Below are 20,919 nucleotides of genomic sequence, written 5' to 3'. Positions count from 1 at the left end.
CACTGCTCCCTTCTGATCAAAATTATTCCATTTATGCTTAATTAGCTTTAATCCAAGTCTACGTATTTAATGATGGGGATATGACAATTCCAGGCATTTGCATATTTTAAATACCTTTCTAAACTATACTTTGTAACAGATTTAGAAGAACAGTCTCTTTCTCATGCCAGTATGCCACGCATAAATCAGGAGGATACAAATTAGGAAAAAAAAGAAAAAAGAAAAGAAAACAAGGCCTCTCAGAGCCAGGGATGTGCTGAGGGGGTGGGGTGATTTACTCGGGGGTGGGGGCAATTTCCCCGCCACATCACAAACTACGACCCTTTCAGCCCACCAGACGAGAGAGAAGCATTACATCACACTCTTACAATGATAGGGGGAGGTGGCTCTGAGAAAGCAAGTTTTCAGCTTTCTTTCCTCCCTGCTCCCAGGCTTTCTAGAATCCTGTATTGGAAGTAATGGAATTTAACTTCAGGGCACCGCACAGTTTCGGGGGTAATGAACACCCACATCCATACAGCTACCTATTTACGTGACCCTAAACGTCCACTTCGACAATGGATACACGGCCCAAACAGGCAACCACACACACAGATGCTGAATTTGTGCCGAAAAGCCCAGTTCATCTGTACAAAATGAAACAAAAATTTGTAACCCGTGAGAAATGGAGAAGGCCAATCTACAGGGAGAAACTGATAAAGAATTCATTCCTGGTGGGGTGAATAGCTGTTTAGATCTTTAAAACACCATGTTTACAAGATAGTCCTACCACTTGGTTCGAACCACGATCAAAATAAAAGCGCATCTGGCTGCACATTTGAGAACACACACAGAGACCCGGTGTAAATGAGCGCGCGCCGAGAAGAGACGGGTGACCCACACATTGCTTGGGAGGTTTTCAAGCAGGGGAATCTACAAACCCCAAACCTCCTGGTGTTCACTCGCCCCCAGCCTGATGTTTAAAATGTATCAGGTCTTATTTTAGGTTTTACATCTCTCTAGGAAGGATGGCCTAGCTTTAAAGAAAAAAAAAAAAAAAAAAAAAAAAAAAGGCTTTCCATGGTTGTGCTTGCCCTCCCAGATCCTTTGTCGGCCTTAGCAGCCGAAAGAATGCAAACCCATTTATATTTATGCAAATTTTTGCAGCAGATTTAAGGGGGCAGGGAGAGGTCTGTGTTTTTTAAAAACCTCTTTCTAAATATCAAATTTCCAGTTATTCGTAGTTTCATTGATTTGCAACACAGAAATGATGATGAAAATCTGTATATAAATTAAAAGTGCAATTAAATCACTTCAAAATTTAATATTCTACCAAGGCTTTTCCATTTCTAAAATGCCGAACCAAAAGTACATCACGGGTCTGATTTACACAGATTCACGAAATGTCTGAAGCCAGTCTCCATGCTAGACAAATGTCCATTTGCAACAGCACTAGTGAAAACGGTTAGACAAGATCCATATAAATCAACTGGTTTAAAAAAATTGAAAATATTTACCAACCTCATAAAGTGCAGCAGTGCTTAAATCCAGCAAATTGAGGCATACAAGGTAGAAATGGAAATGAAAAAAGGTCCAAAAAATGATTTCTTTTTGTCTATCTGTTTTTTTGTATTTTAAATATTCAGAAACCAGCAGAGACTCTGTCGGCCATTTTGGCTTGAACTAACTCTCTCACTCACTCTCCCTCTTGCTCTCTCTCTCCCCCTCTGTCTCTAAAGGAAGCAGCTTTTTGTGACCTTCAAATAGAGGCGGATCATGTGACTTCGGGTAGGTCTGTCAATCAGGAAAGGGGAGGGAGCTGGGGAATGGAACTGCCTTAAAGGGAAAGCAACCCTTTTCCACTCACTTTCATTTGTGAAATGCTGTTATCTCCTGCTCTCCGCCTACACGCACTGAATGTGAAAGTGGCAACAGCAAAAGGGTAACAGATGAACAAAATAGAAAAACCTTTATTGGTTTATAGAAATAACCAATGCTCAGTTGCGAGCGATTCTTGCAGATCCTGGAGGTTGACTTGCTTGCTACAGTTCTTTGGCTGTTTGGGCAAGCATGGGCTGGCAAACTGCTCTTTAAAAGGGGGCTTAAACAATGCTTCAGCCAAACAAGAGACTAGTTTTTAAAGATTAAGGTGAAATATAGGGCACAACTGATCTCCGGCAAGCTCCTAAAATGCACAAGAGAAGACCAAAAGGAAACACCAAAGTAGAAACGGAGACTGGCAATTCAGAGAAGTTAAGTGACTTATCTCAAATCACACAGCTAGACAGAAGCAGAACAGGGGTTGGTTTCCCACATTTATCGTTTTTGGTGCATGTGTATCTGACACTTCCCCTCCCCCCCCCAATAAAAACTATGCTGCGGCTACCAAGCTGACTTCCTCCAGGATCTGGCAGATTCCAGCCTTCTTTAATCCCCTCTCCCACCTGAGGAAACGGCTCTGCAGCTGACAGCAGTAAGCACGAAATTAAACACCTACCTGCTTTCCCCAATCCCCAAGTCCCTTCTCCTTGCTATATACATCTTGTTACACCCACCCACCGAAGAAATCCACGCAGGGTTTGTGTGTCTAGCTCTGGGGCTAACAGGCTGCGCAGGTTTCATTAGGCAAATCCCTTTACCTCCGGAGCCTTTTCTCATTCGGGGACTGTAAAGACTGGACATCACTAGATGGTATCTTCGGTTCCTTTCAACTCTAAAACTCTGCACTTGGCTTCTTTCTTTTAGCAGTTCTGTTCATCTTATCCTTGCCATCTCAAAAGTAATCCATGACTCCAGGAAGGCTTTCTTGACCCTTCCAGGCGAGGCCAGGTTTTCCTGTTCAACACTCCAGTAACGTCCTTTATTCCTTCTTCACAGCATTGCTCATAACCGCGATTTATTATTTGCGTGAGAATTTGCTTATGGTTGATCTCCCCCAGTGTGTATAAGGGCAAATACCACATCTTCCTCCATTGCTGTGTGAGGCCCCACATAGTAGGTGAATAAACGAATGAAGGAATTACTTGGACTTCCATTCAGAAGTGCTGGGCAGCAGGAAATGTGCCATCCAACTATAAAGAACGGAAGTCACATGGTTTCCAGAAACTCACCTCCATCTATTTATTCTAAGGAGTTGGACGGCTTAGGAAATAAATGATAGAAAGCAGGCAAAACCCTGTCAGACTCCATCTATCTCTGTAAACTAATAAAGGTGGGATTCCACAGTGTGAGTCTCCCAAATGAACGCGGCTGACCAAGGGTAATCTGATGTGCCATCCAGCAGAGAACCCATGGATTCTGTAAGCCTGGCATTCCTCGAAAAGGAACCTATGAACCCTTCCTAAATCTCACATGTTTATCATCCTGTACAGCCTCCCTCCCTCACTTGATTTTTCCACTCCGATGGAAGAACAGGAAAGGGGCTGTTTTAGGGCAGGCGGAGGCCAACGCCTCAACGATGTGGCAGCTTGAGTATTTATGGTGTAAATGCTTCCACTGTCTTAGCGCAGCCCCAAGTAGAGCAAGAGCCAGGACCCAGACAGACAATTGAGATGTAGGCAAAAGCAGGAAACTCCTTGGATGGAAATTTTGAATATTTAGTCTATTTTTATCCTTCCAATGCCTTCCAGCTGAGTTACGGAAAGCTTACTTACGTGGAGCACGCTCAACATGTTAAAATGCATGGAGAACGTATAGCTGCCTTGTTTTCATTTGTGATGCTCCCTTGTTTAATGTCTTTATAATTTTGTTAAGTCTCCAATCCCCAATACAAAATATTATATATATATATATATATATATATATATATATATATATATATATATGTTACCTTGTGAGTGTTAAGCAAGCTACATAAAAAGCCAGAAAATACAAACACATTTAGAAACAAATATTAGTTCTATTTTCAAATAATACGCTCGATAGGTTTTCTTCAACCTCCAGACAGCTTTGTTTTGTGAGATACCTCTAACCTTAAAGCAATTAGTCCACTTGCTCACTGAAGCAACAACTGAAATAAATACGTTATTTTCAGGGGCACGTGGGTAGTAGCTCAGTCGGTCAGGCATCCGAATTTAGCCCAGGTCTTGATCTGGTGGTTCCCGGGTTCAAGCCATAAGTTGGGCTTTCTGCTGTCCGCCTGGGGCCCACTCTGGATCCTTTGTCCCTCTCTCTCTCTCTCTCTCCCCTACTTGCACACGCGTCTGTGTGCTCTCAAAAATAAATAAACATTTTAAAAATGTTATTTTCATTGTATTTCCAGACATTTTGGACTCTGTGATATATTTATTGTACTTTTTTTATATTAACCATAAAACAGTGTTTTTAAATTATATTATTACAAGATGAGTATACAAAGTAATAAAAAAGATTACTTTTTTTAAACAAATATACCAGAACTTATATACTCAAATGGGTGTTCTCTTTCAAAGTTGGCACCTTTGGTAACTATATACCAAAAAAAAAAAAATTTTTTTTTAATTAATTAATTTATTTATTTGTATTGAGAGAGAAAGCACACACGCACATGGGGGAGGGGCAGAGAGAGAGAATCCCAAGCAGGGTCCACACTGTCACAGCAGAGCCCCAACGCAGGGCTTGAACTCACAAACTGAGATCATGACTTGAGCCAAAATCAAGAGTCAGATGCTTAACCAACTGAGCCACCCAGGCACCCCGGTACTAAAGTATTTTTCTTAGGAAACAAGATTAAAAAATAATGAACTGAACTTTTAACTCAACAATCTAGAAAACAAGTAACAAACCAAAAATAAATTAACAATGGCAAAAGCATAAACATAAAGCAATCGTCAAAAAAGGGTAGACTGAATCAAGAAAACAAACACCTTTTTTGTTTTAAAATATATAGGTAGGTAATCCTTTAGAAAATCTGATCAAATTTAGGGAAAAGAGAGAGGTCATAAATTAACATTAGGGCTCAGAAAGAAGATATTATAATTACAGATTTGGGGAATAGTTTTTAAATTGTGAGAGAATTACACATAACTTGACATCAATAAACTTGAAGATAAAATAAAACGCATGACAGTCAAGAAAAACAGAAATTACTAAAATCAACTCAAAAACAGTTATGAAAACAACAATAAAAACCCACAGCAGAAATCTGTAAAATATTCAAAGAAGTAGCCAGTAAAACTACATCAGACACAAACAGTTTTCTGGGCAAATTCTACCAAACTTCTATCAGATAATTTCTATGTCATTCCTACTATTTCCAAATTTATGGAGACAAAAGAGAAAGCTTCCTCATTTCTTCTATATGGCTAACCTATTCTTGATATACATCTGGACTGAGATGATATGAAAAATAAAACTACAGACCAATCTTCACTTGTGGAGACAAATATAAAAATCCTAAGTAAAGTATCAACAAATAGAATTGGGCAGTTTTAAGAGAATAATAGTTCATTATGATCGTGTAAAATTTATACCAACAATGCAAGGATGGTTAAATTATAAAATCTATTAACATAAATAACTTCATGTGTTCAACAAGTACGTGCTGAATGCTTTCTATGTGCTAGTTGAGTCAGTAAGGCAAACTAGAAAGGTTCTTGTGTATGTGGAGCCAACATCCTTATGGGAGAAGGATATCACTGATAAGGAAATCCAGAGTTTGATGGGATACAGAATGCCTGAAGGAGGCTCATTTTAGATAAGGTGATTAGGGAAGGCTTATCTCAGGCAGCACATTTAAGCTCAGTTGAAAAGCAATCCTTTGAGTTTTAAAAAAAAAAAAAAAAATTAAGTTTATTTATTTATTTTGAGAGAGACAGAGGCAGTGTGGGGAGGGGAGGGGCAGAGAGAGAGCGAGAGCAAGAGCGAGAGAGACAGAGAGACAGAGAGAGAGAGAATCCCAAGCAGGCTTTCTGCTGGCAGCACAGAGCCAGACTCGGGGCTCAAACCCATGAAACTGTGATATTATAACCTGAGCTGAAACCAAGAATGGGACAGAAACCAAGAGTGGGACACTCAACTGACTGAACCACTCAGGTGCCCCACCCCTTGAGTTTTTAAAAGAACAAGAGGGATGACCAGGAGGCTAGGAAAGGTGAGCAGGGGAGAGAGGTGTAAGATAAACTTGGGGAGGTAGGAAGGGCTAGATCATACTGAGTCTTTCGGGCCACAGTATTTTAAGAATTGTGGAAAGCTGGGGTATCTGGGTGGCTCAGTCAGTTGAGCGTCCGACTTTGGCTCAGGTTGAACCTCACAGTTCATGAGTTCCAGCCCCACATCGGGCTCCTTGCTGTCAGCACAGAGCCCATTTCAGATCTTCTGTCTCTCTCTCTCTTGCCCCTACCCCACTCATGTGCTCTCAAAAATAAAAAAGCATTAAAAAAAAAAAAAAAAAAAAAAAAAAAGATGGGGCGCCTGGGTGGCTCAGTCGGTTAAGCCTCCGACTTCAGCTTGGGTCACGATCTCGCGGTCCGTGAGTTCGAGCCCCGCAACAGGCTCTGGGCTGATGGCTCGGAGCCTGGAGACTGCTTCCGATTCTGTGTCTCCCTCTCTCTCTGCCCCTCCCCCGTTCATGCTCTGTCTCTCTGTCTCAAAAATAAATAAAATGTTAAAAAAAAAAAAAATTAAAAAAAAAAAAAAGAGGAATAGTGGAAAGCCACAGAAGAATTTTAATGCTTATTTATTTTTGAGAGAGAGAGAGAGCAAGGGAGGTGCAGAGAGAGAGGGACACACAGAATCCGAAGCAGGCTCCAGGCTCTGAGCTGTCAGCAAAGAGCCAGACTTAGGGCTTGAACTCACAGACCGTGAGATCATGACCTGAGCCAAAGTTGGGTGCTTAACCATTGAGCAACCCAGGCACTCCAAAGCCACAGAAGAATGTTAAAACAGGAGGCTGAACTGCACAATTTTATCCGTGACTCATTCTCCACCTACCAGCTTCTCAGGGGCCTAGGCAAATGGTTAGGACCTGAAAAAATATATTTATAAGTCAAAGACACAAAAAGAAAACTATAATCATAAAAATTAATAAATGCTTAAATGTCCTCAAAAACATAAAAACACAGGATTTTCATTCACTGTTAAATTTAGGATTTATAACATTTTCATTACATTTGAAAATAATTCTCACTTTGCAAAAATTTCTAAAAAAGTTAGCTATTAAAAAATCTTAGGTAATTATAAATTAAGTCAGTTATTTGTAGCCAAAGAATTTCAGAAACAAAATTATCAATATTCTGTAAACATGTGATAGCAAAAATAAATAAAACCACATGTTTAATATGGAATGTGGGTGCCTTTTAATAGGTTTCCTACAAAGAGGGGCAAAGTCTCCAAAACCTCCCTAAGTATGCATTTCAAGGTTCCACCATCACTTTAGGAGAGACAGAATCAGATTTATGTTTAGAAAACTCATCCCGTCTTGTATATAGAGAATATAGTATAGAGGACCAAGAAGGGACCAGCTGAGATAGGAGAGGTGGAGAAAAGTATACACTATATTTAAAAGGTACAAGTAATTGTCATAAGATAAATGGTTGTTGTTAAGAATGAAATTTGTGACCATGAAATCCAGTAAGGCCAATCAACTCTTTCAAGAATAAGACTCCAAATTCTGGACCCATCATTCATTCATGCAGTCAAGAACCTTTTTTTCTTTTTTTTTTTTTTAAATATTTACCCTTGAGAAAGAAGGACAGAGTGGGGGAGGGGCAGAGAGACAGAGAGAGAGAGAGAGAGGGAGAGGGAGAGAGAGACACACACAGAATCCGAAACAGACTCCAGGCCCCAAGCTGTCAGCACAGAGTCCCATGTGGGGCTCAAACTAGGGAACAGCGAGATGATGACCCGAACTGAAGTTGGACGCTCAAACAACTGAGCCACCCAGGCGCCCCTCCCCTCTCCTTTTTTAAAGCATCCACTATGTATTACATACTGTGCTACAGCCAGGCCCTGAGGGATAAAAAGAATGGTTGCTAACACCCTGAAGGACAGAGGCAGGTAAATCCATAATTAAAATATAGCATGGTAAGTGCCATAATTAAAGAACAGAGATATAACATAGTTATGCCATGGGATTACAAAGAACTAACTTCTGGGAGAGTCAGGAAAGATTTCACAGGGGATACGAGATTTTGAACACAGTCTAAAGAATGAGTAGGAATTTGCTATGTAGAGAACACAAGAAAGGCAAAGACTTTTCTAAGTTTTATCAACTTCCAGTACTGTCAAATGATGGCAACAACAAAGGCTAACAAGAAATGATATAAACGGAAAAGCCAAGCTTTTCAGGATTCTTTTTTTTTTTTAATTGTTTATTTATTTTTGAGAGAGAGAGAGACAGAGTGCGAGTTGGGGAGAAGCAGAGAGAGAGGGAGACACAGAATCTGAAGCAGGCTCCAGGATCTGAGCTGTCAGCACAGAGCCCAACACAGGACTCAAGCCCACGAATTGAGAGATCGTGACCTGAGCCGAAGTCGGATGCTTAACCAACTGAGCCAGCCACCCAGGTGCCCCAAGCTTTTCAGGATTCTTAACCCCAACAAAATCAGAAGGTGAAAATAGCCAACGCTGCATCAGAATGTGGCTTTTACTTCTGGATCTAGTACATAGGAGGAATTCAATGAATGTTTGTTGGATGAAGGACCAAACATATAAGCAAAGGAATAAACGGATGAATACTACAAACCTAAGTATTTGCAGGGTACGAAAGAACGTTAACACTTAAAAACCTATAATTGGAAGATAAAACACGTACACAGCATAGTCAACAAGAAAGTGTGAGATAAATTGTTAACTGTACGGCTCCAGCCTAGGAGATATAGGAGTTAGGAAATATGGACACTACAGATCAGTGGAGCTGTACTTCAAAGGAAGGGCAGGACCAGAATGGTCAAAACAGATGCGTCAGTATGAAGCTAAGGAAGCTTAAGCTGCAGGACCCCTCACTGTCATGGGGCTCTCCCAAAGCTCCATTTGAGCACTGTTCCCAAATGATCTCTCTCTGCTTTTTTTCTGTTGCAATGTGTTTCTCCTCCTCCTCCTCCTTTTTATTGTGGTAAAATACACATAACATAACATTTACCATCTTAACCAGTTGTACAGTTCAGTACTGGTAAGTATACTCACATGGTTGTGAAACGGATCTCCAGACACTTAGAGCTATTTCATCTTGCAAATCTGACATTCTATACCCATTAAACAACCCCTCTTTTTCCTCTCCCCCCAGCCCCCAGTAGCCACCATTTTATTTTCTATTTATATAAATTTGACTACTTTAGATACCTCCTTTAAGTGGAATCATCCTGTATTTGTCTTTTTGTGACTGGCTTGTTTCACTTAACATAACATTCTCCAGGTCCATCCATGTTGATATATGATAGGATCTCCTTCTTTTTTCATGGCTGACTAATATTCCAGTGTATGTATATGCCATCTTTTGTTATTCCATTCAGCCGCCAGTGAACACTTGGGGTGCTTTCACCTCTTGGCTATTTCTCTATGAATATGCATATGCAAACATCTCAGTTCTTTTGGATACATACTCAGAAGGGGGATTCCTGGCTCATATGGTAGCTCTAGTTTTTATTTTTTAAGGAATCTCTGTATTGTCTTCCACAGTAGTCACCTTATTTTATAATCCCACCAACAGTGCACAAAGGTTTCAATTTCTTTGCCAACACTTGTTATTTTCTGGGTTTTTTGGCGTTTTTGTTTCTGGGTTTTGATTTTTGGGTTTTTTTGATAGTAGTCATCCTAGTGGTATCTCACTGTGGTTTTGATTTGCACTTCTTTGATGATTAGTGATGTTGAGTGTCTTTTCATATGCTTATAGGCCATTTATATATTCTTGGAGAAATGTCTATTCAAACCCTTTGCCCATTTTTTAATCAGGTTATACAATTTTTTGTTGTTGTTGAGTTGTAGTTCTCTACATATTCTGGATAGTAACCCCTTATCAGATATATGATTTGCAGACATTTTCTCCCATTCTGTAGGGTGCCTTTTCACTCTATGGATTGGGTCTTTTGATGCACGAAATTTAAAAAATTTGATGTAGTCTCATCTGTCTGCCTTGCCTGACTTTCGGTGTCACATCCAAGAAATCACTGCCAAGTCCAATGTCACAAAGCTTTTCTCCTGTATTTTCTTCAAACAGTTTTATAGTTTTAGGTCTTAAGCTTAGGTCTTTAATCCATTTTCATTTAATTTTTATATATGGTGTGTGAGACAAAGGGCCATCTTCATTCTTCTGCAAGTGGTAGCCAGTGTTCCCAACACCATTTGTTGAAAAGACTCTCCTTTGTTCCCCATTGGGTGGTCTGGGTACCCTTGTCAAAGATCATTTGACCTTATATGTGAGTGTTTATTTCTGGGCTTTCTATTCTATTCCATTTGTCTATTTGCCTGTCTTTATGCCAGTATGGCATTGTTTTGGTTGCTGTAGCTTTGTAATATATTTTGAAATTAGGAAGTGTGACTAGTCCAACTTTGTTCTAATGACACTTTTTATAAAGTGTGCAAAGACAAGATACATTCATTACTCTTAACCCATACTGTTAAAACCACAGTCTCTTTCCATCTCAGCTTTCCCCTCATGGCTGCAGGCATTTGGGGGATCCATAAAGGGAAAGTTATACTAGAGACAAATCCATTTTGGGTTTAGTGGAATATATTCACGTGGTTCTTAGCACTTCTGTGTATGGTCGAATTACTGTTAACCATCCTAGCATACAAAGATGACACTGGGCCAACTTACTCTGTATGATGACAGAAGTGTGCAGGGCCAGATCATATCATGATGTAAATGTGTCAATTCAGAGTATTACAGGGTAGCCAATGTACAAGAAAAAGTGAAGCCTTACAATATAAAGGATACTTGATAGAGATTTCCCCAAAGTTGATAACAATCTCAAAAATGTATATAATGTTACTAATAACAAGTTGTGAGGATGAAAGGAACTTTGTTGATTCGTCATTATGAAAAACCCTAGTGTGGTCAACCATGCTATAACAAACAATGAATTATCTTTCTAGTCTCTTTCTAGAAAATATCACAGAACTATTGTAACATAAAGGGGCAAAAAAGACGATGCAGCCAAAACATGTAGAGAAAAAAGTTTCACAGTTAAGTAGTGAATACAAATGCTAGTGCTATTTTTCTGAATTTTCTATTTGTCCACTTCTTAAAAGTCACCATTTTTTGTGTGTGTGGTTTTCTTTCCTCGTTGTAAATAAATGTTCACTTTTGTACAACTCATATTTGAATTAATTCTCTTTTCCTTAAAGAGCATTCCCAAAAACCTAGATTTGCTCCTGGTCAGAAAGAAGGGTCTCTGCCTCAACAGAAGCATCTAATGGAGAAGGAAATGAGCTGTGCATGGAAGCCTTACAGGGGGCCACTGGACAGTGGTAGAAAGACCCTCTCATTGACTAATTGATTGATTATTAAAAACTTTCCATTTATTTATTTTGCGGGGGTGGAGAGAGACAGAGAGAATGAATGAATCCCTAGCAGGCTCTGTACTGTCAACACAGAACCCATGTAGGGCACAAACTCACTTACTGTGAGATCATGATCTGAGCCAAGCCAAGGAACTGGACACAAAACCGACTAAGCCACCCAGGGGCCCCTAGTTTGTTTTTTTAAAGTAAGCTCTGTGACCAACGTGGGGCTTAAACTCATGACCCCGAGATCAAGAGTCACATGCTCTACTGACTGAGCCAGCCAGGTGCCCAAGGACCTTTAAACGATAGAAACAATATGCATAGGTAGGCTAAAGGCATCTTATGGAGGACCTCAGAAACAAGGAAAAAGGCATCTTCTGCCAAATAAACAATAACCAACAACTGTCTCATAGATATCTCATGAGATAGATATCTCATAGATAGAGACACCTAAAGAATAGTGATAAAATCAGGTCTGTTGGAATACCCTCAAGAAAGCATTGAATACAGGGGCACCTGCATGGCTCAGTCAGTTAAGCGTCTGACTCTGATTTCAGCTCTGGTTGTGATCTCACGGTTCATGAATTTGAGCCCTCAGCCGGGCCCCTCACTGACAGTGCTGAGCCTGCTTGGGATTCTCTCTCTCTCTCTCTCTCTCTCTCTCTCTCCTACTTGCACATGCCTTCTTTCTCTCTCTCTCTCTCTCTCTCTCCCTCCCTCTTTCCAAAAAAAAAAAAACAAAACCACAAACTTGAAAAAAAAAAAAAGAAAGCACTGAATATAAAGTCAAACATGATATACTAGCAATTCACTTTTCTTCTGCTTATGAAAAATATTCTGGGGTTAGGATTTTTAATAGCTCCACCTCAGATTTTCAAAGTGAGTGTGCAGACCAGGGAGGGTTTCTTAACACTCAGACATTTTCATTCATTCAACATATTTATATATTTATATATATAATATATATTATATATATTTATATTTATATTATATATATTATATTTATATATATAATATATATTATATATATTTATATTTATATTATATATATTATATTTATATATAATAATATATGTAATATATATTTATATTTATATTATATATATTATATTTATATATATAATATATGTAATATATATTTATATTTATATTATATATTATATTTATATATATAATAATATATATATTATATATATAATATATATATGTATATATATACAAAATTGACATTTTGTATGTGCTACTGGCAGTGACCAAGATGACAAAGGTCTCTATCCTTGCAGAGCTGAAGATTTAGCAAAAAGCCTTAACCTGACATTTCACTGCCTGCCATCATCATGTTGTGCCTCCTCTCTGCCATTCTATTCACCTCTACTTCAGCCCAAACTTCAGCCCACAGACATGGCTGGCAGGAAGGGAACCCAGGAAGAGCGCTCAGGGCAGAACTTGTATCCACACCGCCTAGTGATCAGAACATTTGGGGGAGAAATAAACACCAACTTCTCTTCATGACACCCCTGGAGATTCTTGCAGCTGAATGTGTTATTTCTTCACCTGTATTTACATCACACTATTTAAAAATTTGAAAACATTTTACAACTTCATGACAATAACATCTCCAAAGCGAGGCCTTAAAACACCAATTTCAAGGAACTGGACAAATACATCCTGCCTTTTGAGTAATGTTTTTTCATAAAGTCAGTTATTTGTCCATAAGCAAAATATAAGCTACAGAATTAAGACTATTATTAACTTAACCGCAGTTTTCTAAGAGCTGCATGATCTACCCTATGCACTGTTGGTTAAAGTCATCACATGAACCTGTAAGTAGTAGCAGCCCTCAGAGTTTGAAGTCATTTTCAACTATGAAACACATAATTCCTGAAGTTACTCCTATTGTAATTAATCCACGGCCCAGACACCAAAGAGAAACCTCATAAAATATAATTCAGAATTTATTATGTATGATTCTGAGACTGGGGGGGGGGGAAGGCAATTTTTTGAGAGAATTAATGTTTTTTTACGTTTATTTATTTTGAGAGAGCGAGAGAGAGTGCGTGCAAACAAGGGAAGGGCAGAGAGAGGGAGAGACAGAGAATCCCAAGCAGGATACGCACTACCAGCGCAGAGCCCAACGTGGGGCTTGAACCCACGAACCATGAGATCATGACCCAAGCCAAAACCAAGAGTCAGACGCGTAACTGACTGAGCCACCCAGGCGCCCTGAGAATTAATTTTTTAAGTAACTCCAATGCAAATTACAAAATTTATTAGCAAGTGACAGTTTCCCAAAGACCTAGTACAAAATGTTTACGGTTATGCTAAAATTCCCAGCAGCAAAAATTCCATGAGCATAACTATCATCTATTGAACCACTTTGTGGCATTTTCAAAATACTAATTAACTTGAAAATAAAACTCATTTCCTTTCTCTTCAAAATAATTAAAAAGATTATATAGAAACCCAACTATTCTTCTGATGTCCAGCTTACTGCTGTGTAATGACTAAGTTTACAGAGTTCAATTTGGTACTTCTTAGTACATTTATTTCAACATGTACATATTTCAGTGGTTTAAAGAAAACACACTGGTGAAAAACTCATGGTAGAATACGGAAAATGTTAAAAAACAAAACAACACAACAACACCCCTCTTTCCTAATGGCCAAATACCAAGGTTTGTATTGTGAAGATAATTATGTATAAAATAAGTGACTTGGAAATATTTTTTCTTTTCTTCTTCTTCTTCTTCTTCTTCTTCTTCTTCTTCTTCTTCTTCTTCTTCTTCATTTTGTTTTTAGGAAATACTATAGAGCTGCCTAATTTTTTTTAAAAGAAGAACCCAGAAGAATGGTTCCCAAAGAACTTAGTGTTAAACTTGGTGGCTAAATATAAAACAAGGAACGCCCTACTCTTAGTATAGAGACTGGGGGAGAATAAACTGAGGGAGAATAAAGTTGCACCGCAGTATAAGATGATTCTGAGGAAGACGGAGCTGTAAGTTAATGAGTCAGAGTAGGGGCAGAAATAAAGATAAGGTAAGGACAAGCTGTTAGACTTAATGAAAGGTCTGTATAATTAATAATTCAGAAAAATTAACAGGGTATTTTATAACTAGACATTTAAGTTGGGAAGAATGTAATTAGGAAGAAGAGAATTTAATCACGATACTGGAGTTAAGACATTTAAAAAACAGCACCTCCAGCACAAAGTCGTATTACACCACAGAAGAGTATAAAGAGCAACGATGATTCCATAAATCACATTCTTCTCTCCAAATCAATATAAAACTGTCTTCAACACTTTGATTTCCATATAGGCCTCCCATGCAAGCTCTGAGCAGATTTTCCCTTGAAAAAGAGAAATCAAAAAAGATGGCACCCCAAGAGAGCTGAAATATAGGAATTGATATAATCAATTCTACCAACAATCCCTAAAAAGGGGATGCTGTCTATATAACACATTATAAAATGAGATTGAAATTTAATATGTATGCTTTATTTAATACAACATATGTAAAAGATTATCATTTCAACATAAAATCGATATTATTAATTTTACATTCTTTTTTTTGGGTATTAAGTCTTTGAAATCCAGGCTGTCTTTTGCATTTAAAGTACATTTAGGGGTGCCCAGTGGCTCAATCAGTTAAGCATCTGACTCTTGGTTTTGGCTCAGGTCATGATTTCATGGTCCATGGGATCGAGCCCTGCGTCAGGCTCTGTGCTGACAGCGCGGAGCCTGCTTGGGATTCTCTCTCTCTTTCTCCCTCTGCCCCTCGCCCACTCGCTTGTGGTCTCTCCCTCTCTCAAAAATAAATAAATGTTTTTAAAAGGCATATAAGCTTTCTCTTTTATAAAAAAAATAAACTACATTTAAATTTGATTGCTAACTTTTTTTTTTACTGTGGTAAAAAACACATAACATTAAATTTACCATCTGAATCATTTTTAACTGTAAAGCTCAGTGGAATTTTAAGTATATTCTTATCATTTTGCAACGGATCTCCGGACCTTTTTTATCTCTAGAACTGAAACTCTATACCCATTGAACACTAATTCCCTCTCTTCCCTCTCCCTGGCCCTTGGCAATCATCACTTCTCTATGTTCTGTTTTTATGATTTTCACATTAGATGACTTCAAGTTAAGCTGAGTCATATAGTATTTGTTCTTTGCCGATTAGCTTATTTTGCTAAGCATAATGCCCTTCAAATTCATCTATATTGTAGCATGTGACAGGATTTCCTTCTTTTTGAAGGCTTCATAATATTCCATTGTATGTACATCCCACACTTCCTGTATCCGTTCATCTGTCAGTGGACATGTAGGTTGCTCCTCTGATTAGCTGCTGTGAATAATGCTGCAGTGAACATGAGTGTCCAACTGTGTCTTTGAGATCCTGCTTTGAGAGATCTGTTTTTATTTATTTTTTAAAATGTTTATTTAGTTTTGAGAGGGAGAGAGACAGCAAGCAGGGGAGGGACAGAGAATCCAAAGCGGCTCTGCGCTGACAGCAGAGAGAGCCCAATGCAAGGCTTGAACCCACAAACCGTGAGATCATGACCTGAGCAGAAGTGGGATGCTTAGCTGACTGAGCCACCCAGGTGCCCGGAGAGATTTATTTCTAATGCTGAAATTTCATAAAATGAACCAAAAGTTGTAAGAAAATTTAATCAACAAAAATGTACTAGAAAAGTTGAATCATTGCATGCAGCATGTTAAAGACAAATATCTTTTGAGAATATGAGTCAATTTGAGCATGGAGATTTAAAGTTTAGACTTGTGTGTAAACTAGATTTTAATAAAGAAATGAAAAAGGAGGTCAAACTCATTAATACAGTTGCCCCCCCCCCCACAGGTTTGAATTGTGCAGGTCCCCTTAAATGCAGATTGTTTTCACTAAGTACAGTATGGTACTGTAAATGTACTTTCTCTTCCTTACAATTTTAAAACATTGTCTTTTCTCTAACTTCTTTTATTGTAAGAATACAGTTTTTATAAAATATATGACATACAAAATAGGTATTAATTGATTGTTTATGTTATCGGTAAGGATTCTAGTCAACAGTACGTTATAAATAGTTAAATTTGGGGGGAGTCAAGACTTATGTGTGGAATTTTTACTGCGTGGGGGCCAGTGCCCCTAACTTCTGTGCTGTTCCAAGGTCAACTGTACACCAAAACTGATAATTTACCACAAATAATCTGCCTACAAACATCTAGACTATCACTTGTCTCGTAAATAAAACCAAATCAAGAGCCTGTCTTGGGTGGAAACATTTCATATGAAATGAGCTTTCAATAACCATAGTCAAACACAATCTACGAGCAAGTATCTGCTTATGCTGCTTTTTGAAAAGCCATTATAGTTTTATATTTACCCCTGTGTTAAACACATTATGTGATTAATGCTGTGTGAGTTTAATGTAGTAATTATATGGCAATAAACTTAGCTTGTCTGATTTGTTACAGTAGCTTGTAAAGTAAATATCCTCAGAAAATGATTATATTAGATATACTAATAGTTAATAAACCTCATTAAAAGCAACAATATTGAAACTATACATATATACGTATATATACATATATATATATATACACACACACACACACATACACAGTGTTTAAAGCTATACACTCTACTAAATGTTATTCACACATACATCAGAATTCAGCACAACTGATGTAAACATTAAGTTTAGCACAGATACTTCTCAATATCAAAAGTCAATTATTTTTCAAGACGGCTTTCTACATGCATAGCTATCCTAATCTGCCTATTGACAGAACTTAGTTCCGTTGAAATAAACATCATGGAAATAAAATGATGTTTTCAAAACTTCTAGAATCTACGGTAAAAATGTTACATGATGAAACAAAGAAAGTGGCGTAGATCAGCTAATAAAAATAGTTTTAGTCCTAATCCTTGTAAGAATTTGCTCTTACGACCTTGAGGGTCATATTATCCCTGTGTTTCATCTGCCTTCCATAAGTGAAATAGGCTATTCATACAAACTGAGACCAATGAATGAGCGCCATTTTGGAAATCAATTTGGAAAAAAATTAACTTAGATCTCTGCCTCACATCATACACAAAAATGCATACCAGTTCAATTAAAGGTGTAGGGGTAAAAAGAAAAAAAGCAGGAAAATTAAGGTATTTTATTTATTACATTAGGGTAGGGACAACTTCTCTAAGCAAACACAAAATACAGAAGCTATAACAGGCTAATTGATTTTACCACATAAAAATGTTTTTAAATTTATTCGTATGAAAGATACCCCAATGTTAAAAGGAATGGGACAAAACATTTAAAACACCTCAAAAGACAAAGTTAGTATCTCTATTTTATAAAAGACTCCTACAGGGGTGCTGGGGTGGCTCAGTTGGTTGAGTATGTGACTCCTGATTTTGGCTCAGGTCATGATCCCAGGATTGTGGGACTGACCCCACATCAGGCTCTGCACTGAGAGTGGAGCCTACTTAAGATTCTCTCTCTCTCTCCCTCTCTCTCTCCATCTCTCCTTCTCCCCTGCTTGTACTTAATAATAATAATAATAATAATAATAATAATAATAATTTAAAAATATATAAAGGGTTCCTACAAAACTATCAAAACAAATAATCCAATAGAAACATGGGTCTAATATGCAAATAAGTGATACATAAAATTGAAAAATCTACAGCCGATAAACTAACAAAAGATATTCCATCTCATTAGTGAGCAGAAAAGTACAAATTAAAACAATCAAATATTAGGGGTGCCTGGCTGGCCCGGTCAGTGGATTATGCGACTCATGATCTCAGGGTTGTGAGTTCAAGCCCCACGTTGGGTGTAGAGATTACTTGAAAAAAAAAAAAAAAAAATATATATATATATATATATATATATATATATAATAAAATACAAGAGTGACAAAAATTTAAGGCTAAATAATTTTTTTGTCATCAAAGGAGAGAAGAAATGGGCATTCTCATGCACTGTTGATGGAAAGGATCATGGGTAGTGCTTTCTCAGAAGGCAATTTGATAGCAACTACCTCCATGTAAAAAAAGTACATCCCATGGGGGTGCCTGGGTGGCTCAGTTGGTTGGGCGTCCAACTTCAGCTCAGGTCATAATCTCATCATGGCTTGTGAGTTCCAGCCCCATGTCAGGCTCTGTGCTGACAGCTCAGAGCCTGGAGCCTGCTTCGGATTCTGTTTCTGTCTCTCTCTGCCCCTCTCCCACTGGCTCTCTCTCTCAAATATAAATAAACATTACAAATTTTTTAAATATATTTAAAAATATTTTTAAAAATACATCCCGTGAACCAACAGCTCCATCTCTAGAAATTTATTCTACAGAAATACATCTGTGAATACAGATATAAAAATAAAGATGTTCAATAAAGTATTATTTGTAGTAATCAAACTAGAGACCACCAAATCATCTAATTAGAGAAGAATGATTATAGTCCATCCATTCAACAGAACATTCTGCATTAAGAGCATGAAGTAGACTGTGAAAGATGGCAAATTATAAAAGCAAGTCACAGAAGAATTATGTTGGGGAAAAAAAATCCCTATTTAGTTGTTGTTTTAAAATATACAGAAAACAGGGGCACCTGGGGGGCTCAGTCAGTTAAGCATCCAACTCTTGATTTTGGCTCAGGTCATTATCTTGTAGTTTTGTGAGTTTGGGCCCCACATCAGGCTCTACGCTGACAGTGCAGAGCCTGCTTCGGATTCTTCCTCTCTCTCTGCCCCTCCCCCACTTGCACTGTCTCTCTCAAAATAAATAAACAAATAAACAAATGGATAAATAAATAAAATATACAGAAAATATTTACAAAGATCAGGAGGGGAAGGAAGGTAAAAAAAAGAGTCTCAGTTTTATTTCTGTGTCTACATTTACCATTTGAATGTTTCATGACAATCGTGTACAGTTGCCCCTTGAACAACATGGAGGTTTGGGGCACTGACTCCCCAGCATGGTCGAAAATCTGTGAATAATTTCTAACCCCCCAAAACATAACTACAAATAGTCTGTTGATTGGAAGCTTTACTGATAACATAAACAGTCAATTAACACCTATTTTGTCTGTTACATGTATTCTATGCTGGTTTCTTACAATGAAGTATGCTAGAGAAAAGAACATGTTTTATTTTATTTTTGTTTCCAGTTTTTATTTAAATTCTAGTTAGTTAAGATTTAGTGTAATACTGGCTTCAGGAATTTAGTGAAGAAAATGTTTTAAAATCATAAGGAAGAGAAAGTACATTTACAGCATGGTACCGTATTTGTCTGGCTCAGTTTTGGAGCGTGTGGCTCTTGATCTCGGGGTCAAGCCCCATGCTGGGCGTAGAGATTACTAAAAATAAATAAACTTAAAAAAATTCCATGTATAAATGGACTTGCACATTTCAAACCCATGTTGTTCAAGAGCCAACTGTATTATTTTTATAATTTAAAAAATAAAAGAATAAGTTGGAATTTCATAAGTCATTCAGTAATGTGTACACTTCCAGGATCTAGAATGTAGTATTCAGTTCCTTGATCCTACTGTCCAGGAGTTTATCATCCTCTGCCAACTACACTTCTAAGATGCAATGTGTGTGTGTGTGTGTGTGTGTGTGTGTGTGTGTGTGTGTGTATCTTTTAATTTTTGTTGCCTCAAACAAATGAACACATCACCTTTGCTACCCACTCCCACCAAAGAGGTAGACAGGTCTATGAGAGGAGTGCCTAGTGAGAAGAGTCATTACAATATAGGACAGCAGACCAGGACCAGGAAAAAAATAAACAAAACGAAACAAACAAACAAAAAAACCAGAAGCAAAACACAACAGGATTCATCTGTGAAAAAGCACCATGAGACTCAGAAAACAAAACAAGGTAAGGACACAACGCAAGTCCACCAGCCTGTCTGAAGCTCTCTAAAAGAAGCGCCATTTGTATAACATAAAACTTGTGGGAGAATCTGCCCCAGCAGTGCTTCCTGAATACCTAAAGAAGTTGATACAGGATAGGGGCTACTGGAGCAGGTTTTTAAAGATAAAGACTGGTTTGTTTGGGAAATGGATACCCTCTAGAGAACAGAACTTTCATCTGTGTTTCAAAAATAGGCTTAATGCCATTTTCATTATTTCCCCCAACTCCCTCTTATCCCTGAGACTTTGATCTTAACAACTGCACAGTTTTGCTAACCACGGTACTTTTCAGGAACACAGCTCCCAAGGCTGGCAGAGGATTTGGGTCAGGGAGATATTATAAAACACTGTAATGTCAGAAAGATCCAGATTCAAATCCTAACTTCCATTTCAAGCTGCATTCCCATGGATAAGTTACCTGCCCTGATCTCCGAGTAAAAGGGTACACGATAATGAATGGAGAGAACATACACAGCATCTAAGCAAAGTGCTTTGCGCACAGAACACCCTCATCAAATAGGAACTATGATTTTTATATTGTAAGACCTCTGACCAGAGGGTGGGGCTGGGGGAGTGGGCAAGAGGACAGGGAGATGCATCTGAAATGT

The 20,919-nt window shown here is 38.1% G+C and overlaps 1 protein-coding gene across 10 annotated transcripts in view; it reads right to left on the bottom strand.

The window, feature by feature from the left end:
* Nucleotides 1-20,919, bottom strand: part of TNRC6B (trinucleotide repeat containing adaptor 6B) — a 249,751-nt gene that overhangs the window by 133,944 nt on the left and 94,888 nt on the right. The window contains exon 1 of one of the 10 annotated variants that reach the window (XM_042947892.1): nt 1,501-3,727. The exons of the other annotated variants lie outside the window; for them this stretch is intronic. Coding sequence (XP_042803826.1) covers nt 1,501-1,505 — 5 coding nt within the window. The 5' untranslated portion in view covers nt 1,506-3,727. Of the gene's footprint in view, nt 1-1,500; nt 3,728-20,919 lie in introns of those variants that run through there. 10 annotated transcript variants of the gene reach the window in all.

This window comes from Panthera leo, chromosome B4, assembly GCF_018350215.1.
Source record: "Panthera leo isolate Ple1 chromosome B4, P.leo_Ple1_pat1.1, whole genome shotgun sequence".
In the NCBI taxonomy this organism is placed as follows: domain Eukaryota; kingdom Metazoa; phylum Chordata; class Mammalia; order Carnivora; family Felidae; genus Panthera; species Panthera leo.
The sequence above is the reverse complement of the archived record's forward strand: the minus strand, read 5'-3'. Positions and strand labels throughout refer to the sequence as shown.